We start from the raw sequence: 22,296 nt of genomic DNA on the forward strand, positions 1-22,296 counted from the left end.
CTAGTAGGTCATGATTTTCTGTAATTTCAGAGGACAGGTAATACACCAGAGGCACTTAAATGAATCCTTGGCAAAGTCGCTCGCCTTCAGTCACAACAGTACCTTTTTTCTGTATGAAGGAAATTACTCTTGTATTTTTCAAAAGCAAAAAGCCCTACCGGAAATAATTTGTTCAGGTCTGGACACCAATTAACCAAGAAAATGCTGATGACCTGGAGGGCGTTAGAGGACAGCAACAAAATAGATCACGAGGCTGGAGGGACTGACTTGTGAAGAAAGATCAGAAGAGCTGAAATGTTATCAGCTTTGGTAAACGGAGACCTTAATAAATATTGAAACACCAAGGAGGGAGAGGCATTATTTAGAGTGCTACATGTGGATTATAGCTAAGCGAAATGAAGAGAAGGAAAATTTAGGTTTAACATTGGGAAAAAATTCTGAGATCTAGTTGGGTGTAGCATAGTTTCCCAATGGAAGAGGTGGAAGACCCATTGCTTGATACATTTAAAACTAAGCTAGATGAAGCACTAGAAAATATGCTGTCTGGAACAGTCCAGCCCTGGCAGAAGGATGGACTAAAGCAGAGGTGGCCAACCTTGGCCTGAGAAGGAGCCAGAATTTACCAATGTACATTGCCAAAGAGTCACAGTAATACGTCAGCAGCCGCCCATCAGCTCCCCACTCCACTCCCAGCACCTTCCACCCACTGGCAGCCCTGCTAGTCAGCACCTCTCCCTCCCTCCCTGCACCTCCTAATCAGCTGTTTCGTGGCATGTAGGAGGCTCTGGGGGGTGGGGGAGAAGCGAGGGCACAGCAGGCTCACGGGAGGGTTTGGGAAGGGGTGGAGTGGGGGCAGGGCCTGTGGCAGAGCCAGAGGTTGAGCAGTGAGCACCTCTCAGCACATTGGAAAGTTGGTGCCTGTAGCTCCAGCCTCGGAGTCGGTGCCTATACAAGGAGCCACAGGTTGGCCACCCCTGAACTACAGAGTCTTCCACTTTCTCTGATTCTGAATTTCTAAAAGAAAATCACAGGAATTGTTACTCCTTTAAATTAAACAAGGCAAAATCAGCCCTGGAATTATGAAGTAGAAATCTACAGACGTGATTAATATTGTCTTCAAAGTGTTCATGACAGCCGTAGTGCTCTGACTGAACACTCAGGCTGGGCATATAATTAGCCGGTTGATTCTCTCAGACATCCCTATGAAGCAGTGATGAAGGCCTCAGAGACCTGGCCTCAGATCTTTCCCTAGTATCTAAATTGCTGTTTACCATGCACTGTCTCAGCACATTCCAGAGTGCAGTGATACCCATCATGGGAGAAAAGGATGCCAAGCACATCTTTGGCCTACATGCAAATGCCTCTAGTGCCTGTCTGCCCTTTCTGAGGCAAAATAGTGAACAACATAACCCTGTATACCTGAGATCCTCTTGAGAGAGACAGCCAGACATAAATTGAAATTATAGCTGGTGTTCTCCTCAGGCCCTAAATGTCTTTCCTTATCCAACCTTACTGAAAGGAATCTAATAGAGTATTGTCATCTTCACCAAGAGAAAGTTTCCATGACAACACGTCACTGAGGAGCTGGTAGAGACCTGTGCAAGCCCCTGGTTAGCAGAGACAGCCACAAAAGCAAAATTTAGTCTTCCATTTTAATAAAAAATAAGTAAGTTTCTAGCCCTTTTCTTGCAAAATGTGAACTGATATAAATCGACACAGCCAGAGGAGGTAGGCAAGTGCAGCAGGAGAATGGGTGGAGGGGAAGGTGTGTGTGTGGGGTAAGATCCTCCCAAACACTGTCTGTGTGTTGAGGAAACCACTGAGCTTGGGCATAACCCCTCAAATCCTTACACCAGCTGTTTATAATGGTGTGATCATGGTAATAAGAATCTGACACAGGATTTGAGGGGATGGAATTATTTGATAGGACCTGACTGGAAATGTTAAGGTGGGCTCATCCTGTTGACAGTTTCAGCTTTTTCAGAGGCTGGGACTGAGCTGACAGGTTGCACCAGCTATTGCCAGAGCAGTTGCTACTGAGTAATCCACTTCTGTGTTTCTGCCCTCATAAGCACTTTCAAGAGCACATGGGAGACATCAGATGTAGTCCCATGACATCATCCTACATGCAAGGAAAGGAAGCCAAGCTGCAGCTGCACTGAATGGCAATCCTGCAGCCCCTATCCCTTCCTGCCAGTGCTTGCCTTCCCAGTCTGAAGACCTGGCATTGAGAAGAAGCCTGAAGCCCTGTTCTCTCACTCAACAGCCAGAGGAGGCCCATCCCCATCCACCAGTCTGAGGAGAACTTCCTTAGTCAGGGGAGAGCTACCCACCTTAAGAGCAGAGGAGGAACTCCACCAGCGAGGCAGATAGGGAAACAGAGAGTGTTCACTTGCCAGAAGCGAGTCCTAAAGTCACCACCCCTTGCCTCCATGCGAGAGTCTGAGCTGAAGACTAGGGGGGAACCTAATGATCCAGAGATGGACATGGTAGAAGAAATCAGATTTCGACTAGATACCAGAAATGTTCATGGGTCCCTGACCTGGGCTTTCCCACAGCACTCACCAGATTTTAAAATTTAACTATGGCGATAAGTAAATAAAACTCCTATTTTGCACATAAACTGTGTGGGTAGCTTTAAATGGAAAGCCCATTCAGAAACACAAATCAAAACTTATAGTTGAGTTAATGTAGGCAACTGGTTATTTGATATTGCATAAAAGAGTACATTTCAGTGCCCTAGCGTTAGACACAAAGTGAACTAAAACACAAAGTGACAAGATAATTATGCTTATTTACAATCACTGACTTCAGCATGTCTACAGTGGTCTTGTTAAAAAAGACAAGCCTTAGGAAGTTGTGCGTGAAATACATTTTCTTCAGCGGTGTAAGGACAGCATAGCAAGAAATGAAAACGTAAGCAGTGCAAGTATGAATGCTTGGTTGATTTTGTGGCACTACAGTTACCAGAATTGTTACTAAGTAGCAGCTTTGCTAGATGTTAGCGATTGCGAAGAAGAGATGTGAGACTGTTTAACTACAGAATCCTGCCAATCAACATAATCTCAAGTCCACAAAGGGTATGTCTACTTTGCAATTAAAAACCTGTGGCTTGCCCAGGCCACTTATTTGGGCTCACGGGGCTCAGGCTAAGGGGCTGTTTAATTGCAGTATAGATGTTCAGGTTTGGACTGGAGCTTGGGTTTTAGGACCCTGCGAGGTGAGAGGGTCCCAGAACTCAGTCTGCAGCCCAAATCTGAATGTCTGCACCACAATTAAATGGCCCCTTGGCCCAAGCACCATGAGCTCGAGTCAGAAGGCATGGGTCAGCCACAGAGTGTCTAACCACAGTGTAGGCAGAGCCTTACAGACTCCACTGAGTATATTTCCAGGTCTGCAGTCATCAAAAAGTTATTACTGCTTGATAACTGTTTCGTGACCTATGGGAAACATGTTTCAGTCCTAGGGCACAAGTATCTCATTTGGTACACTTATTGGCAGGCTCAGCAGAGAAGCCAGGGATTACATGAATGTAGAGCTGGGACTACCTTCTTCCTAGGAGAAATCTAAGTGGCACAGATTGGAGGCAGACTGGCAGGGCTATGTGAAGAGCTCACAATATTGCTGCCTATGCTATATCTGTTCTATGGAGAGAGGAGTTTGGTCTCTAGCTTGTTTCACTAGCATTGACATAATTTACAACAAATTATTCACCTAAAATCCCAACATTCATGCCAAGATTGGCTTGAATAGGTTAGCACACAACTTTCTGAAAGTGATGAACTTACAAGTACGAGCTACCATATGTCATACAATTCCCAGAGAGTAATTATCAGTGGTTCACAGTCATGCTGGAAGGGCAAAACGAGTGGGGTCCCGCAGGGATCAGTTCTGGATCCGGTTCTGTTCAGTTTCTTCATCAATGATTTAGATAATGGCATAAAGAGTACACCTATAAAGTTTGCAGATGATACCAAGCTGGCGGGGTTGCAAGTGCTTTGGAGGATAGGATTATAATTCAAAGTGATCTGGACAAACTGGAGAAATAAGATGAAATTCAATAAAGACAAATGCAAAGTACTTCACTTAGGAAGGAACGATCAGTTGCACACATACAAAATGGGAAATGACTGCCTAGGAAGGAGTACAGTGGAAAGGGATCTGGGGGTTGTAATGGACTACAAGCTAAATATGTGTCAACAGTGTAACACTGTTGCAAAAAAACCCAAACATCATTCTGGGATGTATTAGCAGGAGTGTTGTAAGCAAGACACAAGAAGTAATTCTTCTACTCTACTCTGTGCTGATTAGGCCTCAGCTGGAATATTGGGTTCATTTCTGGGCTCCACATTTAAGGAATTTATTGGAGAAAGTCCAGAGAAGAGCAATAAAAATGATCAAAGGTCTAGAAAACATGACCTATAAGGGAAGATTGAAAAAACTGGATTTATTTAGTCTGGAAAAGAGAAGACTGAGAGGGGAAATGATAATAATTTCCAAGTACATAAAAGTTTGTTACAAGGAGGAGAGAGAAAAATTGTTCTTAACCTCTGAGGACAGGACAAGAAGCAATGGGCTTAAATTGCAGCAAGGGAGGTTTGGGTTGGACATTTTGAAAAATTTCCTAATTGTCAGGATGGTTAAGCACTGGAATAAATTGCCTAGGGAGGTTGTGGAATCTCCATCACTGGAGATTTTTAAAAGCAGGTTAGACAAACCCGTCAGGGATGGTTCAGATAATACTTATTCCTGCCATGAGTGCAGGGATCTGGACTAGATGATCTCTTCCAGTCCTATGATTCTATACTTGCCCTCCCTGCATTCTTGTCATTGATTACCTTAGAATCAGAGACTGGTTTTAAATTAGTATTACTGGTTGTGGAAAAGCCCTTTATAGGGTTGGTTCTGGTTACATTCAAGAGCTGCTTGTATTCTGGGAATCTGAGCACATATAACACTTATTTAAAGAGCACATTATCTTATCTAAGGTCGAGAGAGTACCACATTTTTATTATGGGCATGAAATATGATCTCTACTGGAATTAATTCAATTTTCCTTTTATAAAAAGGCCACCAAGTCCCATTCTCTCTGGCTTTGTTTTTCTCATTGTTTTTAAAGGTTCATCATATTGAATGTGGAATGTCATTCTGTAAATGTCCTCCGAGCTTTAGTGGGAAGACATTTTATCAAAGTGGTTACTCAGGGATGAGCTGTCAAAATCTTAGGAACCGGTTCCCTACCGAGTCTTCAGCGGCACAGCTCCGGCGGGTGAAGGACCCACCGCCGAATACCCGGTAGGGAACTGTCCGGTGAGTACACCTCCCATTCATGTCCTGTCCCCGACTGCCCCCCTCAGAAACTGCAACCCATAATCCCCCCGCTCCTTGTCCCCTGACCACTCCTTCCCAAGACCCCCAACCCTAACTGCCCTCCCAAGACTCCACTCCCTGCCCAACTCGCCCTGCTCCCTGTCCCCTGACTGCCCCAACCCCATCCACCAACACCCCGACAGACCCCCAGAACTCCCACATGGCGCCTACCCAACCCCCACTTCCCCATCCCCTGACCGCCCCCCAAAAGCCTCTGCCCCATCCAACCCACCTTCACTCCCTGTCCCTGTCCCTGCCTTATCCAACCCCCCAACCCCGGCCTCTTACCCCTGCCAGGGCTGGGCTGGAGCCGCGCCACACAGCCGGACTCAGGCCTGGGGCCCAGACCAGAGCCACAGCCAGGGCCTGGGCCGGGGCCCGGCCCACAGTTGTGCTGCACAGCCCGACTCTGGCCGCGCGGTGCCTGGAGCTCTCCTCATGCCCCACCCCCACCCCAGTTTACCTGCAGGAAGCCCTGCTTCCTGCGAATCAGCTGATTCGCGGGAAGCGCAGAAAGCACGGGAGGGGGAGGAGAAGCCGGGGGGAGCGTCAGGGGAGGAGGTTGAGCTAGGTGAGCTGGGGCCAGGGGCAGGGAAGGGAGCTGGCACAGATTTTGTTAAATTTAAAAGCCTTCTTAGAACCGGGACAACCGATTCTAAACGAGCTTCTAAATTTAATAACCGGTTCCTGTGAACCGGTCCCAGATCACCACTGTGGTTACTACTACTACTACTTCGCAGTTGCAAAAATAAAGTATATTTTCCATAACCTCAGGGCCTTTTTGGTTAAGATCAAGCATAATATCACTATCACAGATGTCCTCCAGTAGGGGAGCAATTTTTTCAGTCTCTTGTGTTAAATGACTTTATAAATTTGCAAATAATTTGGTAGTATTTATTTCCCAATAAAAATCACAGTATGTTACACTTCCAGAATATTGTTAACGCATTACTTACATTTTCTCAAAAAAAGCACAAATACTACTCCCCATCCCCATCAATAGTTTTGATGTATTTTTTTGTTGGGAAATCATACAATTTATTTGAAAATGTATGATGTACCCATCTTGGGATATTTTTGGATGATTTTTCCAAGCACGCACGGCCTTGACACCTGCTAGACAATATAACGAGTCCAGGGAATGAATTCTCAGCTCCTCTGGCACTTGTACTATTTTGGTAAGGAAAAAGAATACTTTTTTGCATAATACATTCATTTTTGCAGTATGCTCTGAGCATAGAAAAACCTCAATGTCACTCAGTCGATTATAGGAACAGCAGCCGTTGTGTCCATGTTATGGAAAAAGCCAGGAAATAGGTTTGTTAGCGTTGCTGCAATACATAAATATGATTGTTGGTGGTTGATGCCCTCCTGCTGGGTGCTTCACGCTACATCATATGCATGTCATGTTACATTAAACTGGACACAAAGAACAGCCAGGGAAAAGGAAAAGAGCAATGCTATATCCACAGGGGAAGCTATAAACACAGATTTTATAGGCAAAAACTGACTCCCCAAAACTTGCTTCTTCCACGATGCCTGAAACAGGGGCTGCTAACAGGGAGTTTTGCAAGGGAGTTCTCCAAGTGAAGGAGGAGCAAATACAGCATCTGTGGGGTAAGTGACTGTCTGTAGTGTGTGTGTGTTTGTGTTTGGGGGTTACTTGCTGTGTGCTGAGCTTATGTTTGTCAGTCTGTTTGTTTGTTTGGTGGTTTGAAGGACCATGTGTTGTGGCTGGCAGTTGGAGGCCATGAGCTTCAAAGGAAGGTTTGAAAGCTCGAAGCCTCTGGTAATTGGCTGAGCCTTAATCAGTAGGTGGGGCATTAACTCAGGCCAGGGCTTTATAAAGCCGCGCACAAGCGACCAGGGGCTGCTAACAGGGAGTTTTGCAAGGGAGTTGGGAAGGGAGGGGGGGTCCCTTGTGGGTCCTACCTGTTCCCCTGTAGTCCCCTTAAAACCTATAATCCAAACCATATTCCAAAACCCCTTTCTTTAAACCACCCTTTCATTAACTAGGAGACAATGCAGGCAGAAGCCCAGCAGAAGAGTGGGGGCTATCCAGTTTATTGCGCTGAGTGTAGCATGTATGATTACCTGCCCTGTGGGCGGGTGGCGTATGTGTGCAGACGGTGCAAGGAGCTCCTGGCCCTCAGAGACCACGTACGGACTTTGGAGGCCAGGCTGGCGGAACTGGAGGAGCTAAGAGAGGCAGAGAGGTATGCTGATGAGGCTTTCCGGGACACTGTAGAATTGTCCCACCTCCGCTCAGACAGCCTCTGCGCTGTTGAGGAGGAAGAAAGGCCCAGGGAAGCAGAGCAGTCAATGGGAGCAGAGGGAAACCTTCCCATAGTTGGGACCCTCCTTCCAGATGGTGCTGGGGTTGCCTCTTGCACTGAGGTTACCTCTCCGGGGGAGGGAACTCCAGTTGCTAGGAAAAGGCAGGTGTTAGTAATGGGAGATTCGATCATTAGAAACACAGATAGCTGGGTTTGTGATGACTGGGAGAACCGTATGGTGACTTGCCTGCCTGGTGCGAAGGTTGCAGATCTCTCGAGGCATCTAGACAGACTTATGTGTAGTGCTGGGGAGGAGTCGGTGGTTGTGATACACGTAGGTACCAATGACATAAGAAGGGTAGGAGAGATGTCCTGGAAGCCAAATTTAGGCTGCTAGGAAAGAGACTGAACCTCTATGGTGGCAGTCTCAGAAATGCTCCCAGTTCCACGCGCAGGGCCAGGTAGGCAGGCAGAGCTTCAGAGTCTCAATGCGTGGATGAGACGATGGTGTAGAGAGGAGGGATTTACGTTCATTAGGAACTGGGGAAACTTTTGGGATGGGGGGAGCCTATACAAGAGAGATGGGCTCCACCTAAACCAAAGTGGAACCAGACTGCTGGCACTAAACATTAAAAAGGTTGTAGAGCAGTTTTTAAACTAGGAGATGGGGGAAAGCCGACTACTGCAGAGGAGCATGTGGATCGGACATAGACTTCTCTTAGGGGAGAGTCTGATGATAGGGAATCTCCAGGTTATAGTCAGGAACAGAGGACGGAAGAGGATAACGTAAGGGCCGGATCAGATGATAAACAGTCACATAAAAAAGAATCTGGCACATCAGAAAAGGGCAGACAAATAAACAGGGACAAGTTTTTAAAGTGCTTGTACACAAATGCTAGAAGTCTAAATAATAAGATGGGTGAACTAGAGTGCCTTGTGTTAAAGGAGGATATTGATATAATAGGCATCACAGAAACCTGGTGGACTGAGAGCAATCAATGGGACACAATCATTCCGGGGTACAAAATATATTGGAAGGACAGAACCGGTCGTGCAGGGGGAGGAGTGGCACTATATGTGAAAGAAAATGTAGATTCAATTGAAGTAAAAATCTTAAGCGAATCCACATGTTCCATAGAATCGCTATGCATAGAAATTTCATGCTCTAATAAAAATATAACATTAGGGATCTACTATTGACCATCTGATCAGGACAGTAATAGTGATGATGAAATGCTAAGGGAAATTAGAGAGACTATCAACATTAAGAACCCAATAACAGTGGGGGATTTCAATTATCCCCCTATTGACTGGGAACATTTCACTTCAGGACGAAATGCAGACACAAAATTTCTCGATACTTTAAATGACTGCTTCATGAAGCAGCTGGTACGGGAACCCACAAGGGGAGAGGCAACTCTAGATTTAATCCTGAGTGGAGCGCAGGAGCTGGTCCAAGAGGTAACTATAGCAGGACCACTTGGAAATAGTGACCATAATACAATAGCATTCAACATCCCTGTGGGGGGAAGAACACTTCAACAGCCCAACACGGTGGCATTTAATTTCAAAAGAGGGAACTATACAAAAATGAGGGGGTTAGTTAAACAAAAGTTAAAAGGTACAGTGACTAAAGTGAAATCCCTGCAAGTTGGATGGGCCCTTTTTAAAGACACCATAATAGAGGCCCAACTTCAATGTATACCCCAAATTAAGAAACACAATAAAAGAACTAAAAAAGAGCCACCGTGGCTTAACAACCATGTAAAAGAAGCAGTGAGAGATAAAAAGACTTCCTTTAAAAAGTGGAAGTCAAATCCTAATGAGGTAAATAGAAAGGAGCACAAACACTGCCAGCTTAACTGCAAGAGTGTAATAAGAAAAGCCAAAGAGGAGTTTGAAGAACGGCTAGCCAAAAACGCCAAACGTAATAACAAAATGTTTTTTAAGTACATTAGAAGCAGGAAGCCTGCTAAACAACCAGTGGGGCCCCTTGACGATCGAGATACAAAAGGAGCGCTTAAAGACGATAAAGTCATTGCGGAGAAATTAAATGGATTCTTTGCTTCAGTCTTAACAGCTGAGGATGTTAGGGAGATTCCCAAACCTGAGCCGGCTTTTGTAGGTGACAAATCTGAGGAACTGTCACAGATTGAAGTGTCACTAGAGGAGGTTTTGGAATTAATTGATAAACTCAACATTAACAAGTCACTGGGACCAGATGGCATTCACCCAAGAATTCTGAAAGAACTCAAATGTGAAGTTGCGGAACTATTAACTGAGGTTTGTAACCTGTCCTTTAAATCGGCTTCGGTACCCAATGACTGGAAGTTAGCTAATGTAACGCCAATATTTAAAAAGGGCTCTAGAGGTGATCCTGGCAATTACAGACCGATAAGTCTAACGTCAGTACCGGGCAAATTAGTCGAAACAATAGTTAAGAATAAAATTGTCAGACACATAGAAAAACAAACTATTGAGCAATAGTCAACATGGTTTCTGTAAAGAGAAATCGTGTCTTACTAATCTATTAGAGTTCTTTGAAGGGGTCAACAAACATGTGGACAAGGGGGATCCAGTGGACATAGTGTACTTAGATTTCCAGAAAGCCTTTGACAAGGTCCCTCACCAAAGGCTTTTACATAAATTAAGCTGTCATGGGATAAAAGGGAAGGTCCTTTCATGGACTGAGAACTGGTTAAAAGACTGGGAACAAAGGGTAGGAATAAATGGTAAATTCTCAGAATGGAGAGGGTTAACTTGTGGTGTTCCCCAAGGGTCAGTCCTAGGACCAATTCTATTCAATTTATTCACAAATGATCTGGAGAAAGGGGTAAACAGTGAGGTGGCAAAGTTTGCAGATGATACTAAACTGCTCAAGATAGTTAAGACCAAAGCAGATTGTGAAGAACTTCAAAAAGATCCCACAAAACTAAGTGATTGGGCAACAAAATGGCAAATGAAATTTAATGTGGACAAATTTAAAGTAATGCACGTTGGAAAAAATAACCCCAACTATACGTACAATATGATGTGGACTAATTTAGCTACAATGAGTCAGGAAAAAGATCTTGGCGTGATCGTGGATAGTTCTCTGAAGATGTCCACCCAGTGCGCAGAGGCGGTCAAGAAAGCAAACAGGATGTTAGAAATCATTAAAAAGGAGATAGAGAATAAGACTGAGAATATATTAATGCCCTTATATAAATCCATGGTACGCCCACATCTCGAATACTGTGTACAGATGTGGTCTCCTCACCTCAAAAAAGATATTCTAGCACTAGAAAAGGTTCAGAAAAGGGCAACTAAAATGATTAGGGGTTTGGAGAGGGTCCCATATGAAGAAAGATTAAAGAGGCTAGGCCTCTTTAGCTTGGAAAAGAGGAGACTAAGGGGGGATATGATAAAGGTATATAAAATCATGAATGATGTTGAGAAAGTGGATAAGGAAAAGTTATTTACTTATTCCCATAATACAAGAACTAGGGGTCACCAAATGAAATTAATAGGTAGCAGGTTTAAAACAAATAAAAGGAAGTTCTTCTTCACACAGTGCACAGTCAACTTGTGGAACTCCTTACCTGAGGAGGTTGTGAAGGCTAGGACTATAACAATGTTTAAAAGGGAACTGGATAAATTCATGGTGGCTAAGTCCAAAAATGGCTATTAGCCAGGAAGGGTAAAGAAGGTGTCCCTAGCTCTGTTCATCAGAGGATGGAGAAGGATGGCAGGAGAGAGATCGCTTGATCATTGCCTGTTAGCTTCACTCCCTCTGGGGCACCTGGCATTGGCCACTGTCGGTAGACAGGATACTGAGCTAGATGGACCTTTGGTCTGACCCAGTACGGCCGTTCTTATGTTCTTATGAAATAGGGATGTAGTAAATAAATAAAGACATAAATAAAATAATAATAATTAATATACAGAAAGGGGGAAAAGGAGTTTATTTTGGACATCCATAGGTGCTCAGGCCTAACCTGAATAACCATGTCATTGTAAAAGAAGCAAAGTGTCTTGTGGCACCTTATAGACTAACAGACGTATTGGAGCATGAGCTTTTGTAGGTGAATACCCACTTTATTGTATTCACCCACGAAAGCGCATGCTCCAATACGTCTGTTAGTCTATAAGGTGCCACAGGACTCTTTGCTGCTTTTACAGATCCAGACTAACATGGCTACCCCTCTGATACATGTCATTGTAGTGCTGCATCCTACTGTTGCATCCTATCTAACATTGACTTTAAAATCTTTAGGCCAGGCACCCTTGGTTTGAAGTTTCAGAAGAGTTCCATGTTCAAAAGCAATTTAGGACTGGATCCTCAAAGGTGTTCTGGCACTTGGGAGTTAGGTGCCTAAAGTACTGATTTCAGTGGGAGTTAGACGTCTAAATACGTTTGAGGATCTGGGCCTTAGGAAACGAAGTCCCATTGAAAATCAATGCTATTTAGACTCCTATGTGCCTATGTCACTTTTGAGAATGGACCTTAGGGTATGTCTACACTGGAGCTGGAGGTGTAATTTTTCAGCCTTCATAGACATACCTGTGCTAGCTCTGATGGAGCTAGTGTGCAAAAAAATCGAAGTCTATCCACAGTGACAAGAGTGGTGGGAGGGGTTAGCTATTCTAATACATACATAGGCTCTCAGATGGGATCATACTCAGGGCAGCTAGTCCATCTGCCCACTTGCAACACTCCATTTTTAGTATGTTAGCTTGATCATTGCTAATGTGTATAAGTCTATTTGAGCTGGAAATTATATCTTCCAGCTCCAGTACAGACATACCATTAGGCTTCTAAGTCACTTAGGGCTAGCTCTGTAAAGGGATGCAAGTGTCTAAATGCCATTTTAGGTGCTTACGTGCAAAATTTAGATCGTTAAAACTCCTACTTGGATGCCACCTAATGCTGTAGGCACCTATGATAAAGTCCCCTAGGGGCCCGAATTTCTGCCGGTGGACATGCACAAAGCCACCTAAGTCCTGACACCCAAGCTGCTTGGGACCTAAGTCCCTGCTCTGATGACTATTTATGGATTTAAAGGATTTTGAAAATTTTAGTCCCCTTGTCTTTCTATTGGTTCTGTAAAGCATGTAGCAGTCTCCTGGGAACTGTAAACATAACTAATAAAAACAGTGCTGGATCTTCATAGTCCACCTGTCTTGTGGATTTTCTATCCTGCAAGGTGAATTCCATTGAACAATATCTATGAGTTACTGCAAAAAAGACCTTCGCTTCCTTTGGGCAAGAGGAATTTCAACAACAGCAATAATAATACATTAAATGAATGGCATTGTTCTAGGCATGAAGTGACATTTGATGGCATAACAAAATTTTAGTGCACTGTATAATGTATAGGGTATCCATACCTGTGTTACTTTCCTTTCTGTCCCCACCTTGAACCCACCCCTTCTAGCTAAATATCCAGGGGTATTAATGAGTGTCATTTGCCTTGAGTGAAGGATCCAGACCACTGCATCTCCAGGTTAATATACTACATACTGCTGCCAACCCTGCCCAACATTGCTATTACAAACACCTTTTCCTCAGCCTTATATTAAAGACATATTTACATTGAGCCTCTTTGGTTTACTTATTTTGTGATACAGACATTTATATCATGACATTTATTTCTTTTTTAAATTGTAAAATGCTGATCACTTACCGATCATTGGAGACTCTATAAAACTCCATGCATTAGTCTGAGGGACATATGACTGCAGGACTCCAGCGGCTCGACCAGCTTCATTCACCCCGCCAAACACGTAGATCTTGCCACCACAAACAGTGGCAGCTGCAGAATGCACGGCCTTTGGCAGAGGAGCTATTGTCTCCCACTGATTGGTGATTGTGTCATACCTAAAACAAAAGCGATAGGAATAAGTCCAGATAATATAGTGATGGATGTATTGTAAACGCATGACAGATAAACCAGACTGAGAGATAAACAGCTAGGCAGACAGATAAAACAGACCTGAAAACATACCGTCTAACACCAAAGCAATCCAACTGTTTTGGTAGATAATGCCATTAATGCCACTTTCTATCCTTTAAAGAAGATAATGATACAGGCACAGAGAAAACCAGATCTATTTCTTCATATGCCTCTCAAGCCTAATTATAGCTTAGGCTAAAGAAACTTAGGACACCTTTGTCAAGATGACTTCCACTAATTAATTTCTACTAATTGGAATACAGTAAGATTATTCTTGCAAATCAGTGTGGTGATATCCAACAGCAACCAGAGGCAAGGAATTGTTAATATACTTAAATTGTTTAGCTTGTGAAGCTCATCACATCATCAAACATAATGCAACATGATAGGTCTTTTTACTTTAGATAACTAGACATTAATGCACATTTTGTGCATGTGTAAATTGCCTTCATTTAATTGCCACTGTATGTATCAAGCTACAACTACACTTCATTGCAGGATATTGCAAATGTTAATGGGGAGTTTGCCTCTGGAATAAGATTTCCTCATTGCATTCATTTTTAACATGTAGCGCAACAGAAAAGAAGATTCATTAGAGCACTAAATTAGTTTTAAGATCATCAGTATCTGATTTAATTAAGCCATTGACCATAAGGATGTGCAGTTAATAAACAATGGATTAAGATTCACTTTAGACAATGTCATAAGATCAGACATCTATTATTTTAAATAATGTGGTAGTGATCCAAAGAGCTCCAGTAAAATGAGCCTCGGAGTCAGTGGAAAACAACATGGTTCAATATTTCCATGTAATGGTACAGTGAGTCAAATAGTAGTTGCCAAAATGGTACTAACTCAGAACAGTGGATGGCAAACACACAAGCCTTCATCACCCATTTAGAGCTTTGGCTCCTGATAACAGGAGGGATACTTATAACATGCAAATACTCTAGATTCCTGGTCTTCAGAATCTCTTTCAGAAACTGACATATTTATTCCTAGTGATATTCTCCCTTTGTGACACATCTCTCAGTCTGCCAGGGTATGCCTACACAACATCGGGGAGTGAGCCTCCCAGTCCGAGTGTGCAGACTAAGTAGTTTGAGCTTCTTAAGTCTCTCTCTGGCATGTTTTCCAAATACCAGATCATTCTGGTTTAACTCCAGTCAACTCCTAAAGTGTCCACACAGGGATTTGCACCAGAGTAACTACATTGGTTTAAAAACAGAATAAATCTAAATCAATGCAACTTTCTTGTGCAGAGAAAAATCACAACCAGTTCATCCCTTAGCTTTCTGCTCTTTTCTATTTATATTCTTCCTTTCATTCTTATTATCTCCATCTTTAACTGCCACTTTTACAATAGTGGTGAGTATCTTCTGACACTCTATTCAACTGCTTACAGCCAAGAGAATTAACTTAAAAAACACCCACCTTGAACTCCTTCCTTGACTCAGACCTCTCATTTGACTCTGCTGTTTAGAGTAGTAAATTAAGACTTAATTTACTGGATCCCATCCACCCAAATATTTCCCTCTGCAAAAGTGCTCACAGTACTTCTGGCTCTCTACTATGCCAATGCTAGCTCCTGCTTCCCTGTTTCCAAGCCTGTCCACAGCATTCTCTGGTGGCGGGCTTACCCAAACACTGTGGGTCTATTGACCTCATCCCAGTTTATGGACTAAACCTGCAAAATAAAAATAACCCTCCTTGTTTTGAAAATTCTGCATTCCTCAGCTTTCCCTCGTAGGACTCATCTTTCTCGCACCTCACTCATCTCATTTAGCACGTGCTTTCACTCTCTTCCTTTCCCCAAAATCTCAGCATTAATGGCAAGACAGGCTTTTACTCTGCAACTTCTGTCCTTTGGAGCAGCTCTTTGCCTTATGAACTCTCCAACTCTTTTCATACCTCATCTGAAAACAAGTTTCCCCCCTTTTTCCTCAGCCTCTTAATTTCTCTCCTTCTAAGATTAAACAGCCTTATGACTGAATGCTTTAATTTATTCACATTATAAATGCTATCATTAACAGTAGTTTATAGACCACCAACTCTTCACTATCTTGTACATTATTTAATTTTGGAATACAATTTTCAGGAAGGATTCAATACAAAATAAAGCTTCATTGTGTAGTGTTGATCTGCACTCCAGATGGCTCAAATGATGTTTAAAATCATATTAATGGTTTTGCCTTTTTCATTTCCTTCTGACTGTTCTGAGGATCTTAATGAACTATTCTTGGACAAGGTTCTAGATATAATTTTGTTAAGACATCAATATAACAGTAGGTTCTGAAACAGTGTGTAAAGAGACAATTACAAATTATTTTTATATTTAATTTTTTAAACTGTATTCCATTTGCACATATAAATCAAAGTAGTTAGCCAATTTTAGATAAATCTAGAGGCCTTGCATCAGAATAACATACTTCCTCGTTCAATACCCTTCAGACAGATAATTACTATGAAGTATCAAAATCCATAAACATTTAGCCATATATATAGTCAGCATATGCTGACATTTCAGCTCTCATGTATTAAGAAGCCCCATCCATTATTTAGAAACCTAGTTCATAGATCCTCTTCATTCCTCCATCCGTTATTTGAACACAAGCACAGAATACTCCTGGGGGGATTCTGCGGGACTGCGCACTGGCAGAAAATGCTCCCCCTCTTACCCCCTGCAGAATTCTTGTACTTCCTTGCAGAAAATGACAGGAAAGCCACATATGTTTGTGTGGGGGGATAACCATTGATGCAGTTTTTTGGAGGGACTTCCCCCCCAAACAGAGGCGAGGCATGGGGGGGGGCAAACAGTTATGCGTCACTGCCCCCTACTCATTTCTGCAAGTGCAGAGCTGCCCAGCTGAAAGAAGGAGGCTGCATCTTGGCTCCGCTGACTCTGCAGCTAAACGTTGCCTCCAGTGTCAGCTGTGCTCTCCTTTTGTGTGCTGGGAGCCTTCCTGTTTTCTGTGGATCAGTGAGTGCTGGCAGTGTGGCTGGGTAAGCAAGGGGTGGGGGAAATGAGAGAAGGAGAGGGTGAGGGGAAGAGGCAGTGGGGAAGGAAGGGGGTGGAATAGGGCAGGAGAATGTTAAGAGTGAGGGGAGGGGCATGGTGAAGAACAGGGGATAGGGAAATTGCAGGGGGAAGTGGGAGTCTGACATTCGGTGTCCCCTCAGCAGAAGCTGGGGCTCCCCCGTTAAGCAGGCCCATTGAATCCTCACCCTAAGAAGTCCTATCCCCCCAATCTAGACCCCTCTGACGAGCCCCCCAGACTCAGACACCCACATCAAGCCTCTTCTCCCCACACCCAGACCCACTCCCCGCTCAGTGGCATAGCCAGGGTTGCTGCCGAGGGGGAGCAACGGAGAGAAAAGGCGCATGTCCTTTGGCTGCATTTCTGCAGCCCTGCGCATGTGCCGATATGCTGCTGAAAGATGGAGCGGCGGATGCGCAAGGCCACCGAAAGATGGAGTGGTGCGCCACCAAAATCATGGACGAATGGAAAAGGCGCCACTTGGTGAATTCTGGGCTTGGGGGAGCAGGCGCTCCCTCTGCTCCCCACCTAGCTACGTTACTGCCCCTGCTAAGCCCCAACCACCTTCACCTGGATCCCCTGCAGTGTCTCATTGCCCCTGCACCCGAAACCCCTCAATGAGCCCCTGTTCATTCAGATCTCCCATTGAGCCCCCCGCACCCAGATTGCCCAACACAGAAACATGTCATCCTGCACCTGGATCTCCCCCACACTAAGCCCCTCCACACTTGGATCCTGGTGGGCTGGCCCTGCCCTACCCACACCTGGTGCACCTGGTGCAGAGGGGCAGGTCCCGGTGGTGTTTCTGGGGCAGGCCTGGCCCTTGTGCTGTGTCAGGGTCAGGTGCAGTCTCACTGCCGAGTTCCTGTACTGAGGGAGGTGGGGGCTTAAGGGTGATCTCCCACCTCAATGTATCCAGTGGTCTATGCTCCCCACTGTCATGTTGGAGCCCCATTTATTTATTGACACATAAAATTTGCAGAATTTTAAAATACTGTGCGCATAATCTTTAATATTTTGGTGCAGAATTCCCTCAGGAGTAACAGAAGCAGACAGGTTGGTGTGCAAATCTCTCACCTTAAACATCTAGGGACTTATTTCCTGTTACACACAAAATTGCCAGAGGGGCTCGATTGAGAACTGTAGTGTCACTGCTATTTCCTTAACAACCTTCTTCCAAAAACATAGCCCAACAATCCAATCCCACAGAAGATGAGTCTTGTGTGCTTAAAACATCCATTTCACAGAGTGAGTTTATGATTCAGCTCAGCTGGCATGTACACGTTATTTCAATAAATTAATAAATAATAAGGATGTATTACACATATCTGTCTATTTATATATCTGTTTAGGTTTTAAGAAGGTTGCCCATCCTAGTGGTACCTGCTTGGCTCTTTAAAGACATATTAGAAGACAAAGAATGAAATCTTGGCCCCAGCTCATAACAGTATCATAATGTATACTCACAAAGGGGCTGACGAAAAATTGCACAGACAATCTTAATTCTGGAACTTCCTAATTTCTGAGTGTTTGACTTTGCAAGTTCAACATTCCTGTAATGCAGTGTTTTGTATGTAATACTATCTAGTCCGGATAATAAATGATCTAAAAGCATAGATGGTCTCCTGAGACTGTATTTCTGTGCCCCATCCAAAGCACATTCAAAAAGCAATGTCCAATCCACACTATAGTGGAAAATGTAATCTCTCTATTAGTGTAGGTCATAACCACAAACCCCTACACACAAGTAAGGAATTGAGAAGTTCCGAGTTGGATTTTAATTGTGCATGTGACATCAGAAAATTGAGCAATTAAATTCACATTGTTCTGAACGTTACTGATTCTCCTGAAAGAGATGACCCAAATTCAAAATGCCTCATTGCTCATAAGACTTGGAACAATTATTCCATCTGCCTTCAATTTCCTGAGTACCTGCTAAAATTAGAACGTTGGGGCAATAGGGAGATGTTTCTGTTTGAATAATGTCAGTCTGTGGGTTGCAGTTTTTAAGGTGAACTTTTTCTCCCTCACCTTTCTACTGTTAAAAGCCCAGAATGTCAATTCCAAAACTGAACGCGTAACACACATGCCCACAAATGATTTAAGCTATGAAACTAACACACTCTTTAATCCCTGTACTTCACTTTAATTTTTAAAAACTTCCGATCTCCCAGCATAACCCAGAAGGGACACACAATCTAGGCATGCACTCTGTTCTACCGTTGCTTCTCATAAGTCACTTTTATTGAAAATAGCAGATTAATTATAATTGCGAGTTTAACAAATCCCCATCACAAGGGCTTACCTACCTCTGCAGAGGCAGAATGCATTGAAAGGATATGGAGAAAGCCTACTATTCTCCTAGATAAGTATGCATAACAGGCCTACACTAGCCTTGCTTTTTTAAACTGTAAATATTCTAGCATGCTCAGTTTAAGGCTTGTTGGGGCCTGAGCCACAAAATCTTTCATCAAAACGTGTGTGTCTCTGTGAGATCACAATGTGCAGGCACCATGTGGTCTCAGGTTACGTTCATTCTTGCAGTGCTTCCAACCCCAAGAGTTCCAAATCATGAGAATTGCCTTAAAATCATGAGATTAAAAATACATTAGGGATTCTCCTATTAGCCTTCTGGCTTCCCGGCCAGTAGGATGAGTGTTTTCAAGTTTTTCTTCACAACCACAAGGGCTAGAAATTCAATGGAGCTATGACATGTGCTCCTCACCTTTAAAATGTAAGCTCAGATTCTAATGCAATCGTATGACTCTGGGAGCTGGGGACTTAAGAAAAGTACCAAATATGATGAGACGTGTGATAACAATTCCAAGAGTCATAAGACTTATTTTGGGGGCTGGAGGCTGATCTTGAGGGACAGGGGGTCTGGGGAATCACAGAATCGTAGAACTGGAAGGGACCTCGAGAGGTCATCTAGTCCAGTCCCGTGCACTTGGGGCAGGACTAACTATTAGTACTACTATTAGTATTAGGAAGGGGAAGGACCGGCTTTGCCTAATTCTCAGCCTACACAGTCACTGGTTTTGGAAATATAAACTGTTCTTTTTTTTTTGTTGATGGTCTGTTTAAGAGAGAACATGAGAATCAGAGCAGGAGAAAGAAACAGACTAGGCAAAAAGACATACTCTAATCAAAACTAAATAGTCTATTAGTGCACACAGGACACCTGCTTGCATCGCTGTCATTCCTCTTCATCTAAAAGAGGATTTTTAAAAAACAAACACCCCTACACTTTCTTTGTAAAAAAAAAAAGCATGACTTTAAATTACAGGAGAAGAGGTTTGGAAATTTGAAGAAATTTTGCAAACCTTTGAAACAGTTTTAGTCCCCCTGGGCCCACTCATCATCAGCTTGGCGTGTACAGCATGCACAATGCTAGCAAAATCCATTTACTCTTCACTATTTATGCTGCTTGTTTACTTTCTGTGTTCTCTCATTCACTGAGACAATGAACAAAGTCAGTTTCATTTTTGTTCATTTCACCTCTGCAATGATGGGATTGCAAACACTGCATGGAAAGGTTTACTCGCAGACATGCAAAGTGTCACACACTTTGGACGACACACACATTTGGTAGCCTTGTTATGTGTGTGCCACATCTCATGTACAATGTTAAAATGTGAAGACAGAGGTCAAGCTCCACACTACTCATATCCTCTTTTGTCTAGGGGAAGGCGCACTGGTCTAGGAGCCAGGAGCTCATGGCAAACATATCTGATTCTCCCATTTTACTGAGAGGTTGTACACAGTTACTTCTGGCAGACCTGAGAACAGAACCTAGGCCTTTACAATAGTAGTACCAAGACCTCAGTGTGTTTCTGAATGAATGCCTACTTAGCTGTGCTATCTGTCACTAATACTGTTGTAGAGTCAGCGATTGCGACACATTTCACAAATAGCTGTATTACCCACTGCAAAGTGTGCATGCCTCTAGAAGTTGGTCAAGGTAGAGGGCAACATCGTTCTTCTGCTCCTACTTAATCATTAGCTCATGCTCAAAAAAATCTTGTAATCTGGAACTGAAGGAACTGGGTTTGAACTCTACTCATGATCCATGCTGAGAAAAACAGTAGGTAATCATGCAATTACAGTATGATCCTGCAGCACAAAGAGGTAGGTTTAAGGTTGCAGATTATTATTATTATTATTACATGATAGGAGGGGCTGCTGCTAGCCCCACCTATTATTAAGGTTGCCTGATACTTCCCATATTAAGATCTTTTTTCAGCTTCAACTTTACCAGATATTAACCATTTGGGATGAATTTTTCTATGCTGGGTTTCTGCCTCCTGGTGATTTTTTGTGTGTGGAAAATTCTAGACAAAATGGTTCAGTCTTTTCGGAGAATGCAGCTAGAGAGAAATACTTTGTTTTGCCCATGTTAAAAAATTGGGCAGGCTTTTTTCGGACCTGCTAGTATATTGAAAAATCAGTTATTTTGCATAGCTCTAATTATAATGCATATACACAAGGAGGACAAATGAAAATTGCACAGGCAACCTTAATTCTACGATTTCCTAATGCTTGCGTGCTTGACTTTGCAACCTTAATATTTTCTTTTAATGTAGTTTTTATATGCAATATTTATATATTATTATATATAATTACATAAAGAAAACTATGTTAAAAGAGCATTAAGTTTACAAAGTCAAGCATTCAAAAGTTAAATGAAAAATCTGGTTCCCACCATGCTCTATTCAGCACATCTCAATACAGATTGAAAAGTGTTTCCATGTAATGGATGCTTATATGAGATGAAGTTGGTATGTCTCCTCTCCAATTCCCACACCACAAGCTACTACATATTTGTTTTAATACAATTTTTTTTCACTGGAACTTTTAAAAAAAGGGTAAATATTTCTATTTTTCTCATCCTCTGTAAAAGCTTGTTTTGACCAAATCAAAATTTTGGAGCTAATTTGAGTCAACAGTGTGCTTTTACATCACATGTCAAATAATTTCTTTAGGAGGAGACCCTTACCTTTCCACATGATCAACATTGCCTGCCACACCAACGCCTCCAATGGTATAAATTTTCCCATCATACACCAGGCTGTTGTGTCGACACCTTGGGACTGTCATGCGGGATACGAGATTCCAGTTATCAAGTAAGGACATGTAACACCAGACATCAGACAGCGTGACACCAGACTCCATGCCACCTGGCAACAAGGCATGGGTGAGAAAAGGAGAGAATTAAGTGAGAACTTGGATGCAGATAGTTCACTGTATGTTGCAATCTAAGCCAGTTACCAAGTAAAAGCTCTTCAAATGACATTTGAATAATTAAAATAAATTACCCTCAATAGGGAGCATCTGTTCCTATGAAGCAGATCTGTGTCATTTATTTATGCACCTCAAAGGTTTGGTTTTTTAAGATGACATGAGGATATCAAGATGTCAGACTAAGAAAGACGTGCATAAAGGAATATACACATCCAACAATAAATATCTTCCAATCTATTAAATTACTACACACTTGTAAGAAGGTGTCATGTGGCAGAGACTGACTGGCTTGCTAGACACTGTCCACTCTGAAACCCAGAATGCTTAATTCAGTTAAGTGACAAAGAATAGAAACAACATGTTTTGTACACATATAAAGTAGAATTGGGGGATTTTAAGGTTTAACTCCTAATTTTCAGACATCACTTCCATGTT

The 22,296-nt window shown here is 42.9% G+C and overlaps 1 protein-coding gene across 3 annotated transcripts in view; it reads right to left on the reverse strand.

Annotated features, from left to right (window-relative positions):
- The window catches only part of KLHL29 (kelch like family member 29), a 578,142-nt gene that overhangs the window by 21,662 nt on the left and 534,184 nt on the right, over positions 1–22,296 (reverse strand). For all 3 annotated transcript variants that reach the window (XM_030555343.1, XM_030555342.1, XM_030555341.1), the window contains 2 exons: positions 21,617–21,797; positions 13,313–13,506 (listed from right to left, as the gene is read on the reverse strand). In XM_030555343.1, the coding sequence (XP_030411203.1) occupies positions 13,313–13,506; positions 21,617–21,797 (375 nt within the window). The remainder of the gene's footprint in view (positions 1–13,312; positions 13,507–21,616; positions 21,798–22,296) is intronic.

This window comes from Gopherus evgoodei, chromosome 3 (genome assembly GCF_007399415.2).
Source record: "Gopherus evgoodei ecotype Sinaloan lineage chromosome 3, rGopEvg1_v1.p, whole genome shotgun sequence".
Lineage (NCBI taxonomy): Eukaryota > Metazoa > Chordata > Testudines > Testudinidae > Gopherus > Gopherus evgoodei.